The sequence below is a fragment of the Oncorhynchus gorbuscha genome, linkage group LG01 (assembly GCF_021184085.1).
Source record: "Oncorhynchus gorbuscha isolate QuinsamMale2020 ecotype Even-year linkage group LG01, OgorEven_v1.0, whole genome shotgun sequence".
Taxonomy (NCBI): domain Eukaryota; kingdom Metazoa; phylum Chordata; class Actinopteri; order Salmoniformes; family Salmonidae; genus Oncorhynchus; species Oncorhynchus gorbuscha.
Window position 1 is genome coordinate 37719771 of NC_060173.1, and position 19956 is coordinate 37739726.

The window sequence follows — 19956 nt, forward strand, 5'->3', positions numbered from 1 at the left end:
GGCTGCCCCACCACTACAGAAAGTACTGAGCTAGGCTGAAACACCTGTATTTTGGAGTTGCATTACTCAAGAAAGCAAAAAAATAGACCATGTTTGTATGCAGCTTTATTAACTCAAAGAATCTATTTTATTCGGTCTTGTGTGTAGAATAACTCAGCATTCTCATTGATTACCCCTACTTTACTGAATTTGCGCTAGTCATTAAAATACCAGAAATTGCGAAATACAGCATTGTGATAGACTAAATATTTTTGATTGCCGATGCACGGTTCTGACTGTACCTGGTGGCCGATATGCCTGGCTGTGACCTTCCCATATCTCTCCCCCCTATCCCAGTCTTTCTTTGCTGTGAAAGACGAAAGAGTTTGTTATTGAAGTAGGCTACAGAAAATAGTTCCCTCCGTTGCAAAAAAATACTGATTCTTAGGAGTAGACGGGTAAGGAGTCGACTCCCCATTACTAATTATACGTTACTTCACTCCAGCTGCAATCTTTTTTCGTAAGGGGACAGGGTCGTGGGCTTGATTCCCGGGACCATCCATAAAATGTATGCACGTATGACTAAGTCGTTTTTAATAAAAGTATCTGCTAAATGAGATGTGATTATATTTTCTACATAGCTTACCACACCAGAGCTGCGTTTGCTAAAACGCACTGACGTTCCGAACAATACGCTGTTTGTGGAGCGACGCTGTACAGCTCACTGTTGCCAGTCAACTAACTAATTAAGCATTTTCATCAAATACATCCCACTGACTGGCTAGCCCGCTATTAGATAGCTATCCAACTAGTTATCTAACCGATAGTGTCAACATATGAGTTTCTCTCGTCGCGTGAAACGCAGCCATCTTAGCTAACGTTATCATTTACCTGGTTGACAGATATACTCACTTTTAATTTGCCAGCCTGAATCATTTGATATAACATTGTATGAGACTGGTAGCTGGCTTGGTCTCAAACAAAAGCAATAACTTCACAGCCGCAGAACACTAGCGTTCAGAGAGCTAACCATCATCATTCAGCAGCAACAGAGACGCCTCTACGCCAGGCTACGACATGAGCTATCTAGCCCTGCCTGCTGGATGGGATGCAGATTGCACTTCTTCTTCTTTGTGAAGTTTAACGGCGGTTAGCATCCAATTTGTTGCATTACCAAACCCCCTTATACTTTACTTGAAATATAATAATTTATTAAATAAATACCCTACCATCTAATACTATACTCACTCATTTCAAAACTATATCAAATAAATGAACACCCCCTACTCCACTAATTAAATGCATTTATTCCTACCTCATGCCATCACCCTAAAGGGATTGGACATCACCACTCAACACATACTGTAACTCTCCTGTTGTCAAGTCCTGCACACCCAAATACATCTCTGCATCTGCCACCACAACCTACATTTCCTGAGACTTCCGATCCATCCCTGCAGTACCATTAAAAAACATTGCTATAAATGCTAAAATACCAATCTTACTGAAACTTATTTAACTTTTTGACCTCTCCCTCTGTACTGGTATACCTCTACTACTCTCCCCACTCCTCCCTCTGTACTGGTATACCTCTACTACTCTCACCACTCCTCCCTCTGTACTGGTATACCTCTACTACTCTCACCACTCCTCCCTCTGTACTAGTATACCTCTACTACTCTCACCACTCCTCCCTCTGTACTGGTATACCTCTACTACTCTCACTACTCTCACCACTCCTCCCTCTGTACTGGTATATCTCTACTACTCTCACCACTCCTACCTCTGTACTGGTATACGTCTACTACTCTCACCACTCCTCCCTCTGTACTGGTATACCTCTACTACTCTCACCACTCCTCCCTCTGTACTGGTATACGTCTACTACTCTCACCACTCCTCCGTCTGTACTGGTATACCTCTACTACTCTCACCACTCCTCCCTCTGTACTGGTATACGTCTACTACTCTCACCACTCCTCCCTCTGTACTGGTATACCTCTACTACTCTCACCACTCCTCCCTCTGTACTGGTATACCTCTACTACTCTCACCACTCCTCCCTCTGTACTGGTATATCTCTACTACTCTCACCACTCCTCCCTCTGTACTGGTATACGTCTACTACTCTCACCACTCCTCCCTCTGTACTGGTATACCTCTACTACTCTCACCACTCCTCCCTCTGTACTGGTATACCTCTACTACTCTCACCACTCCTCCCTCTGTACTGGTATACCTCTACTACTCTCACCACTCCTCCCTCTGTACTGGTATACCTCTACTACTCTCACCACTCCTCCCCTTTAACCCATCTTCCTCTACTTTCTTAATTGCCTCTGCATATGACAACTTCTGCTCTACTCTAACCCTGGAAACCTCAACCTGCCTCTCTCGCACGGGTCATTTCTGATCCCCAGCTCTATGGGCACCCCTACAATTACCACATTCCACTACTTCCCCAATTCTACACATTCCTTTGTCTCATGCCCTTTTGCACATTTCTCACACCTTGGACCCTCCCTCCTACACACTGCTGCCACATGCCCATAAGCTTGACATCTGTAACATCTTAACGTATTCGGCACATACGCTCGTACAGGATAAATTATATATCCTAAATTCACTTTATCAGGCAAAGACTCAGCTCCAAAACTCAAAAGAACAGACAATGACTCTTCTGTTCCCCTACTCTAGCCACCCTGTCTGCGTTGCATCAAATGCCGAGCATCACATACACTGGGAATCTTTGCCTTCAGCATTTATTTAACTAGGTACGTCAGTTAAGAACAAATTCTTATTTTCAATGACAGCCTAGGAACAGTCGGTTAACTGCCTTGTTCAGGGGCAGAACGACAGATTTTTACATTGTCAGCTAGGGGATTCGATGTAGCAACCTTTATGGTTACTGGCCTAACGCTCTAACCACTAGGCTACCTGCCACCCGGGACCAACAAATTATTTATTGGCTACATTTAAACTAGTCATCAACACTAGTCTATTAAGTAAACACATTGCACACATCAACTGGTAAACGAGATAAAAGCACAATTTCAGAGGCTTGGATTTTTAAATGCATTGATCGTTCGAGCCATAGTGTTGACATGATGGAGTGGAGGATTTCTTAGGGTTACCCAATCTGAAATCAGCCAGTAATAGCAATGCTGCTCCTTGTTGTAAAGTCTTTAAACTTCTTAGCTAATTTAATTAGCCACATAATACCTACCCATGATGAAACATGATAGATCACCATCAATCTTACATTGCAGCAAACCCCTTTTAGTCATATTTGTGGAATGTTTTACTAGGACTGCCAAACAAAAAATATATAGGGCTCACACATCGGAGACCACAATGATGCCGAATCGATGAAAACATAGTGAAATCTGACAAAGCATGAGACACACTCGGTGTGAATAAGGGTGCGTTTCTTCACTTTGGTATGAACATATGGCTGATACTTGCTTAGATTGTTGCAAGAAACTATCACAAAGACTGATCATTGCTGAAAACTGATTTAAATTACTATTAAAAAAGGTAGTCAGGTTTGAGTTTATTTGGCACATTTGCATAAAACATGACTTTTTGAACCAGTTCACCATTAGTTAATGTAGAATAATCAATATGTTGTTATCACTCATTTAAACACACACATGAACAAGAATATTCAAAATCATAAAAACAATTGTACTCAGAAGACAGTGTTGAATTGGCTACTTCAGAAAACGGTCAACAACATTTATACGTGTATAGTACATATAGAAAATGTGAAAGGAAACGCTTTAGGAAAATTTTCACATTCTGCAAAATCGCTTGCAAATACTATTTACTTTTTCATTGACCTGGCACATTGCACACTTTACAACTATGTGTTTTATTTTTAAACCTTTGTTTCATTTCAACATGTTTTTTATTTATTTCTCTTTTGGTTCAGCAATTGTGTTTTTGTGATGTAGAGGGAATTTAGAATCTCAAATGTGCATTAAAACCAAGCCTTTAAAAAAAAAATGTAAGACAGTGGTGTTCCAAAAACCAAATCAACAAGTGACTGAAACCATGGCATTATTAGTTCTGTGGGGTGGAAATGCATGTTACAGATAGATGTACAGTGCATTCGGAAAGTATTCAGACCCCTATAATTTTTTCACATTTTGTTACATTACAGCCTTATTCTAAAATTGATTCAATCGTTTTTTCTTCATCTACACACAGTACCCCATAATGACAAAGCCAAACTTTAAAAATATATATATTTTTAAATGTTAGCAAAACAGAAATATCACATTTACATAACTATTCAGACCTGTTATTTTGTTGAAGCACCTTTGGCAGCAATTACAGCCTTGAGTATGACGCTACACGCTTGGCACACTTGTATTTGGAGAGTTTCTCGAATTCTTATCTGCAGAGCCCTGTTAGGTTGGATGGGGAACATTGCTGCACAGCTATTTTCAGGTCTCTACAAAGATGTTCAATCGGGTTCAAGTCCGGGCTCTGGCTGGGCCACTCAAGGACATTCAGAGACTTGTTCCGAATCTTGGGTTGTCTTGGCTGTATGCTTAGGGTCGTTGTCCTGTTTGGAAGGTTAACCTTAGCCCCAGTATGAGATCCTGAGCACTCTGGAACAGGTTTTCATCAAGGATCTCTGTCCTTTGCTCCGTTCATCTTTCCCTCAATCCTGACTAGTCTTCCGCTGAAAAACATCTCCACAGCATGATGCTGCCACCATGCTTCACTGTAGGGATGGTGCCAGGTTTCCTCCAGACTAGACGCTTGGTATTCAGGCCAAAGACTTCCATCTTGGTTTCATCAGACCAGAGAATCTTGTTCCTCATGGTTTGAGAATCCTTTAGGTGCCTTTTGGCAAACTCCAAGCAGGCTGTCATGTGCCTTTTACTGAGGAGTGGCTTCTGTCTGGCCACTCTACCATAAAGGGCTGATTGGTGGAGTGCTGCAGATATGGTTTGTCCTTCTGGAAGGTTTTCCCATCTCCACAGAGGAACTCTGGAGCTCTGTCAGAGTGATCATCAGGTTCTTGGTCACCTCCCCGACCAAGGCCCTTCTCACCATATTTCTCTGTTTTGCCAGGTGGCCAGCTCTAGGAAGAGTCTTGGTGGTTCCAAAATTCTTCCATTTAAGAATGATGGAGGCCACTGTGTTCTTGGGGACCTTCAATGCTGCAGACATTTTTTGGTACCCTTCCCCAGATCTACGTCTCCAAACAATCCTGTCTCGGAGCTCTACGGATAATTCCTTCGATCTCAGGGCTTGGTTTTTGCTCTGACATGCACTGTTAATTGTGGGACCTTATGTACATTTACATTTACGTCATTTAGTAGACACGTGTGTGCCTTAGCAAATCATGTCTAATCAATTGAATTTACCACAGATGGACTCTAATCAAGTTGTAGAAACATCAAGGATGATGAATGAAAAAACAATGCTCCTGAGCTCAACTTCAAGGTTCTGAAAACTTTTTTTCATAAGTAAATCTGTTTTTTACTTTTCATACATTTGCAAACATAAAAAACTTTTCACTTTGTCATTATAGGGTATTGTGATGAGGAAAGAAATGTATTTAATCCATTTTAGAAAAAGGCTGTAACATAAAAAGTCATGGGGTCTGAACTTTCCAAATGCACTGTATGCTGCATGACACACACAGAGTTGAACAAAAATAGTGTCTACTTACAGAAACATGCACATAAATGACAACAATACAAATGTCAGGCACTTCATGTGACGAAGAGATGCTATTAAAATTGAGTTACCATTACGTCAACAGGTGACCACGTGAACTATGTGGAGAGGGGGGACACCACTGCACTTGACTGTGTGCAACGACTTACAAAACAAATAACAGCAGTAGGACAGACAGTGTAGATCGAGCATAATGTAACATTATAGAAATTCCAAAAGAGAGACTGAGATCAGCTGTTAATTTCCAGTTTCTTTAAAAAAATGTACCTCAAAATACCAGCGCTTCTCACCACAAATTACTTAAAAGTACATATGACCACATCATACCAATTGATTATAATGGTTGTTCTGGTTGGAGAGTACAAAAAGGTAAACACAAAAGTATCTAACAAGAGCAGTTTTAATGAAGACATAAAACCTACATCCTGTCAACACAATAACTAAGAGGTATAATAATAATTATTATTATTTTTATTTTTTTAAACACACAATTGCTTTTGAAGCCCTTCAAAACACTTGAATGACCCCTCAAAATGAAGTGCTAGAAACTGAAACAATCAGTTAAATGTGATCCGGTTCTTGATCCAGCCCTCAAATATAATTAAAATAAGTGCATTCACAGGCAATAACAAAGTACGCTAAAAATAAAACGTGGAAGTATTGAAGATAATTATTTGAAAGAACAATGTAAAATATGTCATCACAACACTCCAGATTTGTTTTTAAGCATATTTTATGGCAATTATTCTTGATTTTTAAAAGACTTGACAATAGAGAACAAGTGCCAGATTTAAATTGGTCTCTCCCAATAGCGGTCTGAGCTCTGACTGGCAAAGCATCCACAATATTACAAATGTTGTCAACCTACTAACTATACGGTTTGGTCAATGACAATTATGGGAAAAAATACAATAAAAACATGACATGTCTAAACTAATCAGAACAAATTGGAAAGACATTTGATATACCAAACTAAATTAATACTGAGCCATCAACCAGTTCTCCATCAGTTAGCGATCTATTGGATCGATTCTCCATCAATTTGTTAAATTACACATCCATTGACGTGTATCCTTCATTACAACAGGGCTGTCCATCTCAGACTGTGTAGCAGGACCAGGAAAGTGCAGAGACAGGACAGGCCTCGATCCGAATAAGTCCCCAGTCCCCACTGACAACTATGCAAAAGCGCTGGCTCATCTTTCCTTATTTAGAGTTTCCAGTCAACCTCCCATAGTCTTTCAAGATCACAGTTTAAAAATAATCCCAAAATGAATAGAAACAACTCCTACATTAACAGGTTATAAAATCTGAATCCTGGTTAGAAAAATACTTAATTTTCAAATCATGAAAGCAACTGGTCAGAATACAATAATATTGGATATACTAGACTTCTAAACCAAAATTAAATAAATAAATGTTTATTTTGGCCTTCATTAACCAGGTTTCCATCCAACCTGCTTTTTTTTTTTTTAAGTCACGACTGGCTCAGTAAACTTTCCAAGTGTCGACAAAACAATATATGCTACACAAGGTGGGATATTTTTGTGTCAGTAAAATTAATTATCAGAGAAATGTAGGTGGAAATGCTTTTATGCGCAAATAGTGATAGAATAACCATCATATCGAAGTAAACTTGGAGCCAAGTGATGACATATGTATGGTCCTCCCACTACAACTTTGGAAACCATGCAGTTTATTATGCTATAGATGAAATAAATTATGAACTTCACAGAGTGGTGAAAGTGCAAGGTGATGAGCTTGAATCTCCTATCCAATAAATATTGAGGGTCTTATTCTGGTGATATGATGGCCATAATAATCTCATGATGTAGGCTTTACCTGCACTGTATCTGAGAGCTGTTGGCTAGAGCGCCAGGGTCAGTACCAGAGTGGGCACATCCGCTATATAACGCAATTTTTTTTGTGGCAAAACAATCCGAGTTGAAAATGCGATGGAAACCCATTTAACTTAGTTTTTTATTTGGGAATTTAACCTCAAAAGTTATTTTTATGTACACTTCATCATCAAGCAAAGCCTTTCATCTGCAACAAGTTAATTTCCCGGAAACACATCTCTGGTGGGTTTTAATTCTCTGATTGTTTTTAATTATTCTTCTTTTAATATTCACAAGAAAATCTGTAGTCAATTGGATGGAAACCTTGCTTCTGACATACTTGTGTTTTAGCACAAAGTATTAAAAAAAATATTCCGTATCTCAGGATATATTCACTACATGACCAAAAGTATGTGGACGTCCCTTCAAATTAGTGGAGTCGGCCACACCCATTGCTGACAGATGTATAAAATCAAGCACACCATACACAAACATTGGGAGTAGAATGGCCCGTACTGAAGCGCTAAATTACTTTCAATGTGGCACCGTCATAAGATGCCACCTTTCCAACAAGTCAGTACATCAAATTTCTGCTCTGCTAGAGCTGCCCCGGTCAACTGTAAGTGCTGCTATTGTGAAGTGAAAACTTCTAGAAGCAACAACGGCTCAGCTGCGAAGTGGTAGGCCACACAAGCTTACAGAACGGGACCGCAGAGTGCGTAAAAATCGTCCGTCCTCAGTTGCAACACTCACTAGAGTTCCAAACTACCTCTGGAAGCAACGTCAGCACAAGAACTGTTAGTCAGGAGCTTCATGAAATGGGTTTCCATGGCCGAGCAGCCGCACAAGCCTAAGATCATCATGCGCAATGCCAAGTGTTGGCTGGAGTGGTGTAAAACTCGCTGCAATTGGACCCTGGAGCAGTGGAACCACATTCTTTGGAGTGATGAATCACGCTTCACCATCTCGCAGTCTAACGGACAAATCTGGGTTTGGTGGATGCCAGGAGAACCCTAGCTGCCCCAATGCATAGTGCCAACTGTAAAGTTTGGTGGAGGAGAATTAATGGTCTGGGATGTTTTTCATGGTTCGGGCTAGGCCTCTTAGTTCCAGTGAAGGGAAATCTTAACGCTACAGCATACAATGCCATTCTAGACGATTCGGTGCCTCCAACTTTGTGACAACAGTTTGGGGAAAGCCCTTTCCTGTTTCAGCATGACAATGCCCCCGTGCACAAAGCGAGGTCCATACAGAAATGGTTTGTCGAGATCGGTATGGAAGAATTTGACTGGCTTGCACAAAGTCCTGACCTCAACCCCATCGAACACCTTTCAGATTAATTGGAACGCCGACCGTACCCGACCTCACTAATGCCCTTGTAGCTGAATGGATCTAGTGGAAAGCCTACCCAGAAGAGAGTTTATAGCCGAAAAGGGGGACCAACTCCATATTAATGCCCATGATTTTGGAATGAGATGTTCGACGAGCAGGTGTCCACATACTTTTGGTAATGTAGTGTATCTCCACCAAAGCAAGTGACCCACTGTTCTTGTACCATGAATTCACAGCAAATAATCAAGAACGAGTGCAGGAACAGCATTTTAACACCCCTTCCTAAAACTTAATTCCTAGAATGTTGCTCAACAGATCCGTTTAGATGGGCAGCTTCAAGTGACCATTTTCACAGAAACAATATAATCAACAATAAATTAAATGTGAGACACACAAGGACAGGAAAGAAACATTAGGGAATAGGAATCTAGGAAAAAAGGGTGAAATATTAGGATGTTTTTCTTGCTGCCCCAGTGGCACTATGGCCTAGGAGCTGAATTACTGTTCCAGGCAGCTGCTGGTAAGTCCCTGCTTGTGGTCTCAATGAGACACACAACATTATGAGTTTCAACATTGCAACCCACATAACTATTACTCAGCCATTGTATTGTTGTTGGTAGCGGCGGTTGAGCTCACGCAGCTCTTTCTCCCGAGCACGACGAGCCTTGTTGGACTTGGTGGAGCGGCTGGAGCGTGTGGACTGGGCAGACTTGGTACTGTGACAGCGTGATGAGGCCCTCTTCAGGAGGTTTTGGGAGATAGAGCGCTGCAGGTTCTTCATGGAGGATGATGCAGCCATGCTGACGATCCAGGGGTGCTTCAGAGCCTGGCCTGCTGTTAACCTCTCACTGGAGTCAACAGTCAGCACACGGTCGATGAAGTCCTTTGCCAGGTTGGACACACTGGGCCATGGCTGAGCAGGGAGAAAGAAAGAGGTTTAAATGTTGAGAAACTGCACAAACTGCACTGGGGGGGGGGGGTCGAATCAAAGTAATTCATTAGCAGAGGGTCAATTTCTCTAGCACACTGGTTGATAACAGGTCAATTTGGGGGCATGGCCATAATGAACAATGCACACAAGGGGGCAGCAGAGTGTAAAGCAGCTACAGTTTAATATTGCTGTACTGTAAGGCTCTAAACCTACATGTTATTAATAGCACAGTAGTAACTTCACAATGTGAACTTAAAGGCCGATTCTTTTTTTGTAGTGTAACATAGGGCAACAAGATATTGAGTACAATTTCTGAACCCTAGGATCCAAGGAAAAAGACGTGGCCAGGCATGTCTTTCGCTCGTTCAAAGTGCTGTCCAATGATAAAGGACAGGGGGTGATTTGCCCTCAGACTACACCATAAACATTAGGCCTTTATAAAGGAAGAATAGCTACAACCATGTATGTTACCTCCACTGAGAAGCTGAGCCTGTCTGATTCAGAGTATAAGAAAGGCCCCAACACACGCACACATTAAGCATACTGTGGTTGCTTCCAGGAACTCCAGCCTTAAGCTACGTCACAAAGTCACGTAGGGGGGCCGTGTTGTAAGTTCAGAGATGACATGAGCATTACGCCCAGTCGAGAAACACAGACACATGTTTTTTATTAAAATGAAACCTAACACATAAGCAACTGTCTGCAATGCATCCAGAATTATTTTTTTTATACTAAAAGAAGTGTAACTTTGGTTTTGATTCTCTGCTGGGATTCAGGTGTTCAACTCTTTTGGCATGATTGGGTAGCTTTCCAACTGTGAGGAGAATCTTTCTTTACTACAGCGGAGTCACTAAGTGCCCTACTGTACACTTGTTTCTACCCCAGTCAGATGTTACTAGGGCTGTTGCAGTGACCATATTACTGCTACACAAGTCAACCACAGTAGTATTCCAAGTGACCGTTGAGTCACGGTAATCTCCCTCTATGCACTCTGGACATGCGTTGGTAGTACTCAACTCACTAACAATCATCAGGAAGCTATTGGCCTGGTACTCGGGACTCTTTTGTCCCTCTAACCAGTATGACGTCAATGCAAAATCAATCAAAAATGACATCAAACACTTATCATCAAAACAGTATGTGGTTTTAAAACTTACCTAACTGTGACTGATCAATTGAAGAAAGTTCAACAATTGGTTGAAACAGTAGAAAACATGATCTTTGTGGATGTTTCAAAGCCCAACACAACACTTTAAGGTGAGGATTAATTAAAAAAACATCCATATGCATATTACAGCGTATGAATATGCATATTAGAGCTTACGCATATTAGAGCGTATGCATAGGTCTATATATGAGCCCAAACAACCCCCAAAAAATAATGATTGTCTATACAATGCATAGCCTAGTGCATATTATACATTGCAGAAAAAAAATAAAAAAGATGTCTTTGGTACATAATTACAATTGGTGTCCAATTAGTGAATTTGTATTTGATTTTGAATAGCTTATTAATAGGGATTGCTTTTACATTTCTATAATTAATAGGCTGACATTACCTTTAGCTACAGAATCTCTCACCACGGTGCGTTTCCATCTCCTCCCCTCTCTCCTTCATCCCTTTCTCGAGCATGCAGTGAGAGGGGCTGTCAACAGTTAATTAAATGTTTCGTTGTGAAAACATGTTACTATTGATGTGCCCGTACAGACTTCACTTGGTTTCCCAAATTAAGCATCAGGTAGTTGCAGGAACAGGGTTGTAGAGCTCATGTTATAGAGAGTTTGGGAAGAATGTCACCTTTCACGTAGTGAGAGGCTGCATGCTCCTCAAATAGTGGTTAATGTGTGGAGTGAAATAATCCAGTAGCTTACCCCGGCATCAGTGAAAAACTAACCTGCGGGTAAGTGGCCTCCATTCACTATTCGAGTGCATACAGACATCTTTTTTCCCCTGCCCATTTGATAATGGACCATTATAAATTGAAAGAAATTTTACATATTAGTAAAGACAGATTAAATTGAGAATAGTCTGATGGGTGAAAATATGATCGATCACTTGATGAGATTAGCGTGTGCAGCCTGAAGCAAGGAACAGAGTGAGTTTTTTTTGTTTTTTTACTTTCTCAAATCAATAGCCTATAGTCGCATCATGCAGCCCATATATTTTGATTTATAAAGACATTGTACGTTTTGTACCATTCACAACTAAAGTTGCCAAACAGATTTAGAGTTAACATATAGGACAGGACCCGTTTCAAATGACCACTTTTACACTCAACAGTCACTTCATAGCGCACTCGCTCCGGAATGGGAAAAATATCCCATCTATTTTATTTAGCTAAGTTATATACTTCTTACTATAATGGTGTGGGACTTAAAGCATATATTGTCTGGAAAATGAAGTAGCCTACAGCATGGCACATAGCCAGATAACATACATTAGGAAAAATGTTCTTCTGAAATACATTTGTCATATTATGTTTCTTTAGACTAGACTAAAATAAATAGATTTATTGTGATGGTGTATATTCAATTGATTTATTCTACTTTTTTTTTAAATGTAGATGTTCTAAAGGCTCACATCAGCAGCTTGTATGCGTGGGGGCCTGGAGATGCTAAACGTGTTTGTTAATTACCAGAAGACCAGCAGTCTTTTGCATGACCACCAGCTAAGAAAATGTCATTACCCCCACAGCCCTAGATGTTACACCTCCTGAACTGTAAACTGCTGCATTTCCAATCACCCAGCAGACATCCAATATACATATTTTTAGACCCACAGATAAATCTCATATGAGCTTAATATACATGACACATATACAGCTCAAAGATGCTACATCCCCAAACCGACATGATGCTAAAGGCATTTATGATAATTACCATAATGTCCACTACTCCAAAACAATCTACTCAAATATTTGTTTTAAAATCTAGTGCCTTCAGAAAGTATTCATACTCCTTGACTTATTCCAAATTTTGTTGCATTACAGCCTGAATTCAAATGGTTTAAATAGATTTTATTCTTGCCAATCTACAAACAGTACTCATAATGGCAAATTGAAAACATGTTTTTAGACATTTTTGTAAATCTACTGAAAATTAAATAGAGATCTCATTTACATACAGTACCAGCCAAAAGTTGACACGCCTACTCATTATCAGTGAATTACTTTATTTTTACTATTTTCTACATTGTAGAATAACGAAGACATCAAAACTATGAAATAACACATTTGGAATCATTTAGTAACCAAAAAAAGTGTTAAACGAAAATATATTTTATATTTGATATCCCAAATTAATGCGTTTGAGTCAATCAGTTGTGTTATGACAAGGTAGGGGTGGTTTACAGAAGATGGTCTTACCAAATAGGGCTAAGTCCATATTATGGCAAGAACAGCTCAAATAATCAAAGAGAAACGACAGTCCATCGTTACTTTAAAACATGAAGGTCATACAATGCGGAAAATCAAGAACTTTGAAAGTTTCTTCAAGTGCAGTCGCAAAAACCATCAAGGGCTATGATGAAACTGGCTCTCATGAGGACCGTGACATGAAAGGAAGACCCAGAGTTACCTCTGCTGCAGAAGATAAGTTCATTAGAGTTAACTTCGTGGTGACAGGAGGGGCAGTATTGAGTAGCTTGGATAAATAAGGTGCCCAGAGTAAACTGCCTGCTACTCTGTCCTAGATGCTAATATATGCATATTATTAGTGGTATTGGATAGAAACACACTGACGTTTCTAAAAACTGTTTGAATGATGTTTGTGAGTATAATATAACTCATATGGCAGGCAAAAACCTGAGACAAATCCAACCAGGAAGTGGGACATCTGAGGTTTGTAGTTTCATTTAAGTGACTGCCTATCCAATATGCTGTGTCTATGGGGCCAGATTGCACTTCCCAAGGCTTCCAGCAGATGTCAACAGTTGTTAGAAAGTTGTTTGATGCTTCTATTGTGGAAGGTGGTCGAATAAGAGCTGTTTCAAGTGGACTAGGCTGAGGCCAATCAGTTGTTTACTGTGCAGTCACACGGGCACGCCGTGCCTTCTTTTTCCTCTGTAATGAATACGTTATTGTCCGGTTGGAATATTATTGAAGATTTATTATAAAAAGACTAAGGATAGATTGTAAACATCGTTTGACATGTTTCTACAAACTGTAATGGAACTCTTTTGACTGTCTGGATTTTGCGCTTGAGCATTGTGCCTTTGGAATAGTGAACTAAACGCACGAACAAAAACAGGTATTTGGTCATAAATATGGATGTAATCGAACAAAACGAACAGTTCTTGTGGAAGTGGGAGTCCTGGGAGTGCATTCCGATGAAGATCAGCAAAGGTAAGTGAAGATTTATAATGCTATTTATGACTTTTGTTAACTCCACAATTTGGCAGGTAACTGTATGGCTTGCATATGTGGCTGAACGCTGTTCTCAGATTATTGAATATTGTGCTTTTGCCGTAAAGCTTTTTTTTTTTTAAATCTGACACAGCGGTTGCATTAAGAACAAGTTTATCTTTAATTATATGTAAAACATGTATCATTCATCAAAGTTTATGATGAGTATTTCTGTTATTTGATGTGGCTCTCTGCAATTTCGCCGGATGTTTGAGGCATTTCTGAACATGGCACCAATGTAAACTGAGGTTTTTGGATATAAATATGAACTTGATCAAACAAAACATACATGTATTGTGTAACATCGAGTCCTGGGAGTGTCATCTGATGAAGATCGTCAAATGTTAGTGATTAATTGTACCTCTCTTTGGTTGGAAAATGGCTGAATGCTTTCTGTGACTAGTTGCTGACCTGATATGTTATGCTTTCGCCGAAAAGCCTTTTTGAAATCGGACACTGTAGTTGGATTAACGAGAAGTGTATCTTTAAAATGGTGTAAAATACTTGTATGGTTGAGGAATTTTAATTATGAGATTTCTGTCGTCTTGAATTTGGCGCCCTGCAATTTCACTGGCTGTTGGCAAGGTGGGACGCTAGCATCCCGATCGATCCCAACTGCACCTCAGATTGCAGCCCAAATAAATGCTTCACAGAGTTCAAGTAACAAACATCTCAACATGAACTGTTCAGAGGAGGGTGTGTGAATCAGGCCTTCAAGGTCGAATCTCTGCAAAGAAACCACAACTAAAAGGACACAAGAAGAAGAAGAGACCTGCTTGGGCCAAGAAACACGAGCAATGGATATTAGACCGGTGGAAATCTGTTCTTTGGTCTGATGAGTTCAAATTTGAGATTTTTGGTTCCAAACCGCCGTGTCTTTGAGACGCAGAGTAGGTGAACGGATGATATCTGTATGTGTGGTTCCCACCATGAAGCACGGGGGAGGTGTGATGGCGTATAAGGGCTATTTGACCAATAAGGAGAGGGATGGAGTGCTGCATTAGATGACCTGGCCTCCACAATCACCTGACCTCAACCCAATTGAGATGGTTTGGGATGAGTTGAACCGCAGTGAGGGAAAAGCAGCCAACAAGTGCTCAGCATATGTGGGAACTCCTTCAAGACTGTTGGAAAAGCAATCCACATGAAACTGGTTGAGAGAATGCCAAGAGTGTGCAAAGCCATCATCAAGGCAAAGGGTGGCTACTTCGAAGAATTTCAAATATATTTTCATTTGTTTAACAATTTTTTTGGTTACTACATGATTCCAAATGTGTTATTTCATAGTTTTGATGTCTGCACTATTATTATACAATGCAGAAAATAGTACAAATAAAGATAAACCCTTGAATGAGTAGGCGTGTCCAAACTTTTGACTTGTACTGTAAGTATTCACACCCCTGAGCATGGCGATTGTGATTATAGTTGTGAGTCTGAGTAATATGTCTCTAAGAGCTTTGCATACCTGGATTGTACATTTCCATTTGCACAATTTTTTTAAATGATTCAAGCTCTGTCCAGTTGGATGTTGATCATTGCTAGACAGCCATTTTCAAGTTGCCATAGATTTTCAAGCCAAAACTTTAACTAGGCCCCCAGGAACAATCAATGTCGTCTTGGTAAGCAACTCCAGCGTATATTTGGCCTTGTGTTTTAGGTTATTGTCCTGCTGAAAGGTGAATTTGTCTCCCAGTGTCTGTTGGAAAGCAGACTAAACCAGGTTTTCCTCTAGGATGTTGCCTGTGCTTAGCTCTATTCTGTTTCTTCTTATCCTACAAAAAACTCCCTAGTCCTTGCAGATGAGAAGCATACCCTTAACATGATGCAGCCACCACCATGCTTGAAAATATGAAGAGTGGTACTCAGTGATGTGTTGTGTTTGTCCTGAATGCAAAGCGTTATGTTGGTGGCAAAGTTCATTTCTTTGCCACATTTTTTTGCAGTTTCACTTTAGTGCCTTATTGCAAACAGGATGCATGTTTTGAAATATGTTTTATTTTGTACAGGCTTCCTTTTCACTCAGTCAATTAAGTATGTATTGGGGAGTAACTACAATGTTGATCCATCCTCAATTTTCTCCTATCACAGCCAGGGTGTGAATACCTTCTAATGGCCATGTATGTACCAGCACATCGACTGGTATTGGTACCCTCTTCACCACTCACTAATATGTGGTGTGTGTCAGTGTATGTACTGTCTGGTATATCATATAACGTTATCAACACGTCAAAGGAGGACTGCTCGATAGGGGATTGTAGAAGTATTGAGAAGTAGAGAGGACAACAAATTATTAAGAAACAGAAAAGAAATGGACGAAGAGGGTGTAACGTCATAGGTGCTTACCTCCCCAGAAAAGCTGTACTTCCCCTTGAGGATCTGACGGTAGAGGCGCATGCGGTTGTCATCCTCAAAAGGCATGGTTCCACTCAGCAGAATGTAGGAGATGACCCCTAGAGCCCACATATCCACAGCATTGGTGTATGGCTTTCGTACCAGGATCTCTGGGGCAATGTACTCTGGTGTCCCACAAGTAGTCTTCATCAAGCACTCATCACCCTTCTTACGAGTGCTGGCCAGCCCAAAGTCAGTGACCATAATCTTAGAGTCTGCACCGGGATGATAGTAGAGCAGGTTCTCAGGCTTGAGGTCACGGTGGGTGATGCCAAGTGTATGTAGATACTTGACCCCGTCCAGTACCATCTGTAGGACACGTGTAGCATCACGCTCTGTGAAAGAGCCACGGGCGATGATACGGTCAAAAAGCTCTCCCCCTGTAGCCAGTTCCATCACCATGTATACTCGCTCAGCTGTCTCAAACACCTCCATCAGCTGGATAATGTTGGTGTGGCGTACACGCCGCAGGACACACAGCTCTGACTCACATACCTCACGTCCCTCTCTGTAGCGCGTCTCTATCATCTTGATGGCGTAGGGCTGCCGCGTGCTCTTATGCTCCACTCGCACCACCCGGCTGAAGCTACCTCGGCCTATCAGCGCCTTAATGTCATATTTGGCTGTGACCCGTGGGTCAAACTTAGCTCTGTACTTGGCTACCTTGTTTCTGCGTGGGTCAGAGGCCTCTGGTTGGCCTGTATTTGTGGGTGCCTGGGCGGCTGAGAATGCTGCCTGAGGCAGGGGAGAGCCTGTTTTCTCCCCTCTCATTTTACTCCCACTGCCGTCGCCTCGGATAAAATGTTTGTAGATGTCGGTCTGGAGGGGATCCACCTTTTTGACCAGGTCTAGCTGGACATCTCCAGGTGGCTCAGGGAGGACCTTGCTCGTCCTGCACCCCATCACATCACAATCCTGTCCCACTGGGACCAGCAGGACATCCTCATCGCCCACGCAACATCCAAGCACTGAAAAGCATCAAGCCACAGGAGGCAGCCAATGTTCTTGAGGAAATGCTGCAGTGGCCCACTGAACCAATCACTGTAGCAGACCACTCAGAAAACAGACCTCACCACACTGTAGTAGACTGATGAGATGGGGCAATTCTGAAAGAAAGAATAGAGTAAACAATTATACATTTGAAATAAATCATTGTCCAATACCAAGTTCAACAGCAAAAAAATAAATGTGCATCCTGAAAGATTAGAGCCATTGACTGATTTGACTAAACATTGCATTTAGGCCTATTTGCTGTGGCAATGTATCACGTTCTACCTAAACTGACAACCGTTGACTACACAAAATAAAATCAATAATTATGTTAATAGAATCAACACTGGGCTGTCTGGTAAACGTTCTAGAATCGGGCCTACCAAGATCACCTATAAAAAAAAATATTTTAAAAAATCGCATGTGTTGACATACCGCTAAATAACGGTTCACCCATCCCACCAACCACCCCAGATCCATATCCATTTACGCTTTAGACCTGGATACATCGTATACTGACCTTGTAAACGAGGAAAATAGCGGTATTGGCAACAGCCGCCATGTATCAAATATATAATGTATCCACAAATTACAAAATTATACAATGTTGTCATAAACTGCACAGTGTATAATTTGGTGGATGTAACCAGCAAAATGACTTTTGTCGGCCATGATGATTGTAACAAACCTAAATGCCGATAGTAGCCTAGCATTCCTCTATATCAAGAACTAAAAGTATAGGCCTAAAAGTTGTTTTGAATGTTTATGGTTGGGATTTGAAACAATTTGCCAGATAAAGATAGTGAAGTTCCATGCCATTTATCTTGATCGAATGTTACAGAAAATATATACGTATATGTAAAAATATATGTAACGTTATACCTTGTTTGAGTAGATTTAATCGTATTATATACTCTGAAGCATCAAAACAACGTAAAATCTTACCTTATATCAAAGTTAGCTAATTAGCAAGTTAGCTAGCAACATACGACAGCGGGAGTTACAAGGCAGAAGTCCACAACTTGCCAAAGCCAACCTCCTCCTCACCCCACTCTCAGCTGTTGTCTCAGTTTTTTTGGTTCGGATTTTCCCGAAGTTGAATCCAGATTATAAAACGGCATACTGCTCCCTTATGGCTCTGATAACGTTTCAAGTAAATTGCAACAAGTTGATGGCTTCATTTTGCGCGTAAAGCAACAACACCGTGGCAACAAAAAAAAACAGATAGAAGCGCTCGGTCGTTCGCTTCATAAAACGGTGTTCTTGAGTGGGACCACCTTTTTCCTGCAAACTTCTTTGTTGGAACGACCTCCTCGTCGGCTTGTTTCTACCCCAGAAAATCATCGAGGACGTCGTGAGGTCACTTCCTGGATCCGAAGAAAAGTACGGTACCAACGCATATATTTTGTTCATCTAAAATATTACAAGAACAGCTGTCAAAAGTGGAAAATACATGACACGTTGAAATCGCTCTTGAATTACAGTGTAGGGCAGACCTACCTGAAGTTATTGTCCTGCTAACAACCTCTGTCATAATTATTTTGAATTATTAGGCTAATCAATTAAGTGTTGATGTGGGTAATTATATGTATTTCAGAATTTTGTTTTCTCTTGATGCTGCAACGTCTATATCAAATGTAGGCTACTTGAAATGTGATCTGGTGTAAAGACCTAAAGCCTAAGCCTCAGAATGTTGCTCTATAAAACCAACATAGGTTAGCTACAATTTTGATTTGGCATATAAATGGCAATTGTAAACTAATAAACGTTACTCTGCTTTTTCATTTTACCATACAGATACACAGGATGGCGCTATATGCATGTGATATAGATTAGACCAGTGGTTGCCAAACTGTGGGGCGCATTTTTTTGTTTGTTGAAGGAACTCAGTCTGGCTTGAAACAAACATACTTTTGAAAAGTGGTGTAAAATGTGTAGAAGTCCAGGAAATAAGCTTTAAACCTGCCAAACAAGAAGGGTGTGAACAGTTTGTGTTACGAACAGCGCTTGTGCCCATAGAAATAGAGCGTACCCACGATGTTCCCTTATGCTGGAAGGGGGCCCCGAGTTAAAATGTTTGGTAACTCCTGGATTAGATTTAAGGGAATAATTTCTTGTTCTCATGAATATGTTTGTGTATGATTCATGGTTTTCAGAGTCTTTCCAGATGTACTGTATTCATTAGAGATGGTTTTTCTTATTTTTTCTTGTGACTTTGGTAACTACCCCTTTATCTGTTGTATTCCTATGACATTTTGGGGCGGAAATTCACATTTTTCATACTTCACGCTTCTTGCTGAGCTTGTGCTCAGCTGGCTACATAGGTGACTTTTGAATTCGAATGTTCAGATAAACAATTCCAACAAACAGGGCAAGGCAATGAAAAGCCTAT

General features: G+C 40.6%; 1 protein-coding gene across 1 annotated transcript; it reads right to left on the minus strand.

The window, feature by feature from the left end:
- Nucleotides 1-8799: 8799 nt before the first annotated feature.
- LOC124006358 (serine/threonine-protein kinase H1 homolog) lies at nucleotides 8800-18926 on the minus strand. The gene is made up of 3 exons (XM_046316371.1): nucleotides 18510-18926; nucleotides 16527-17680; nucleotides 8800-9762 (listed from the first exon to the last, which is right to left on the minus strand). Exons 2-3 carry the CDS (start codon nucleotides 17475-17477, stop codon nucleotides 9445-9447), a joined length of 1269 nt encoding a protein of 422 aa, XP_046172327.1. The 5' UTR covers nucleotides 17478-17680; nucleotides 18510-18926; the 3' UTR covers nucleotides 8800-9444.
- Nucleotides 18927-19956: the final 1030 nt, after the last annotated feature.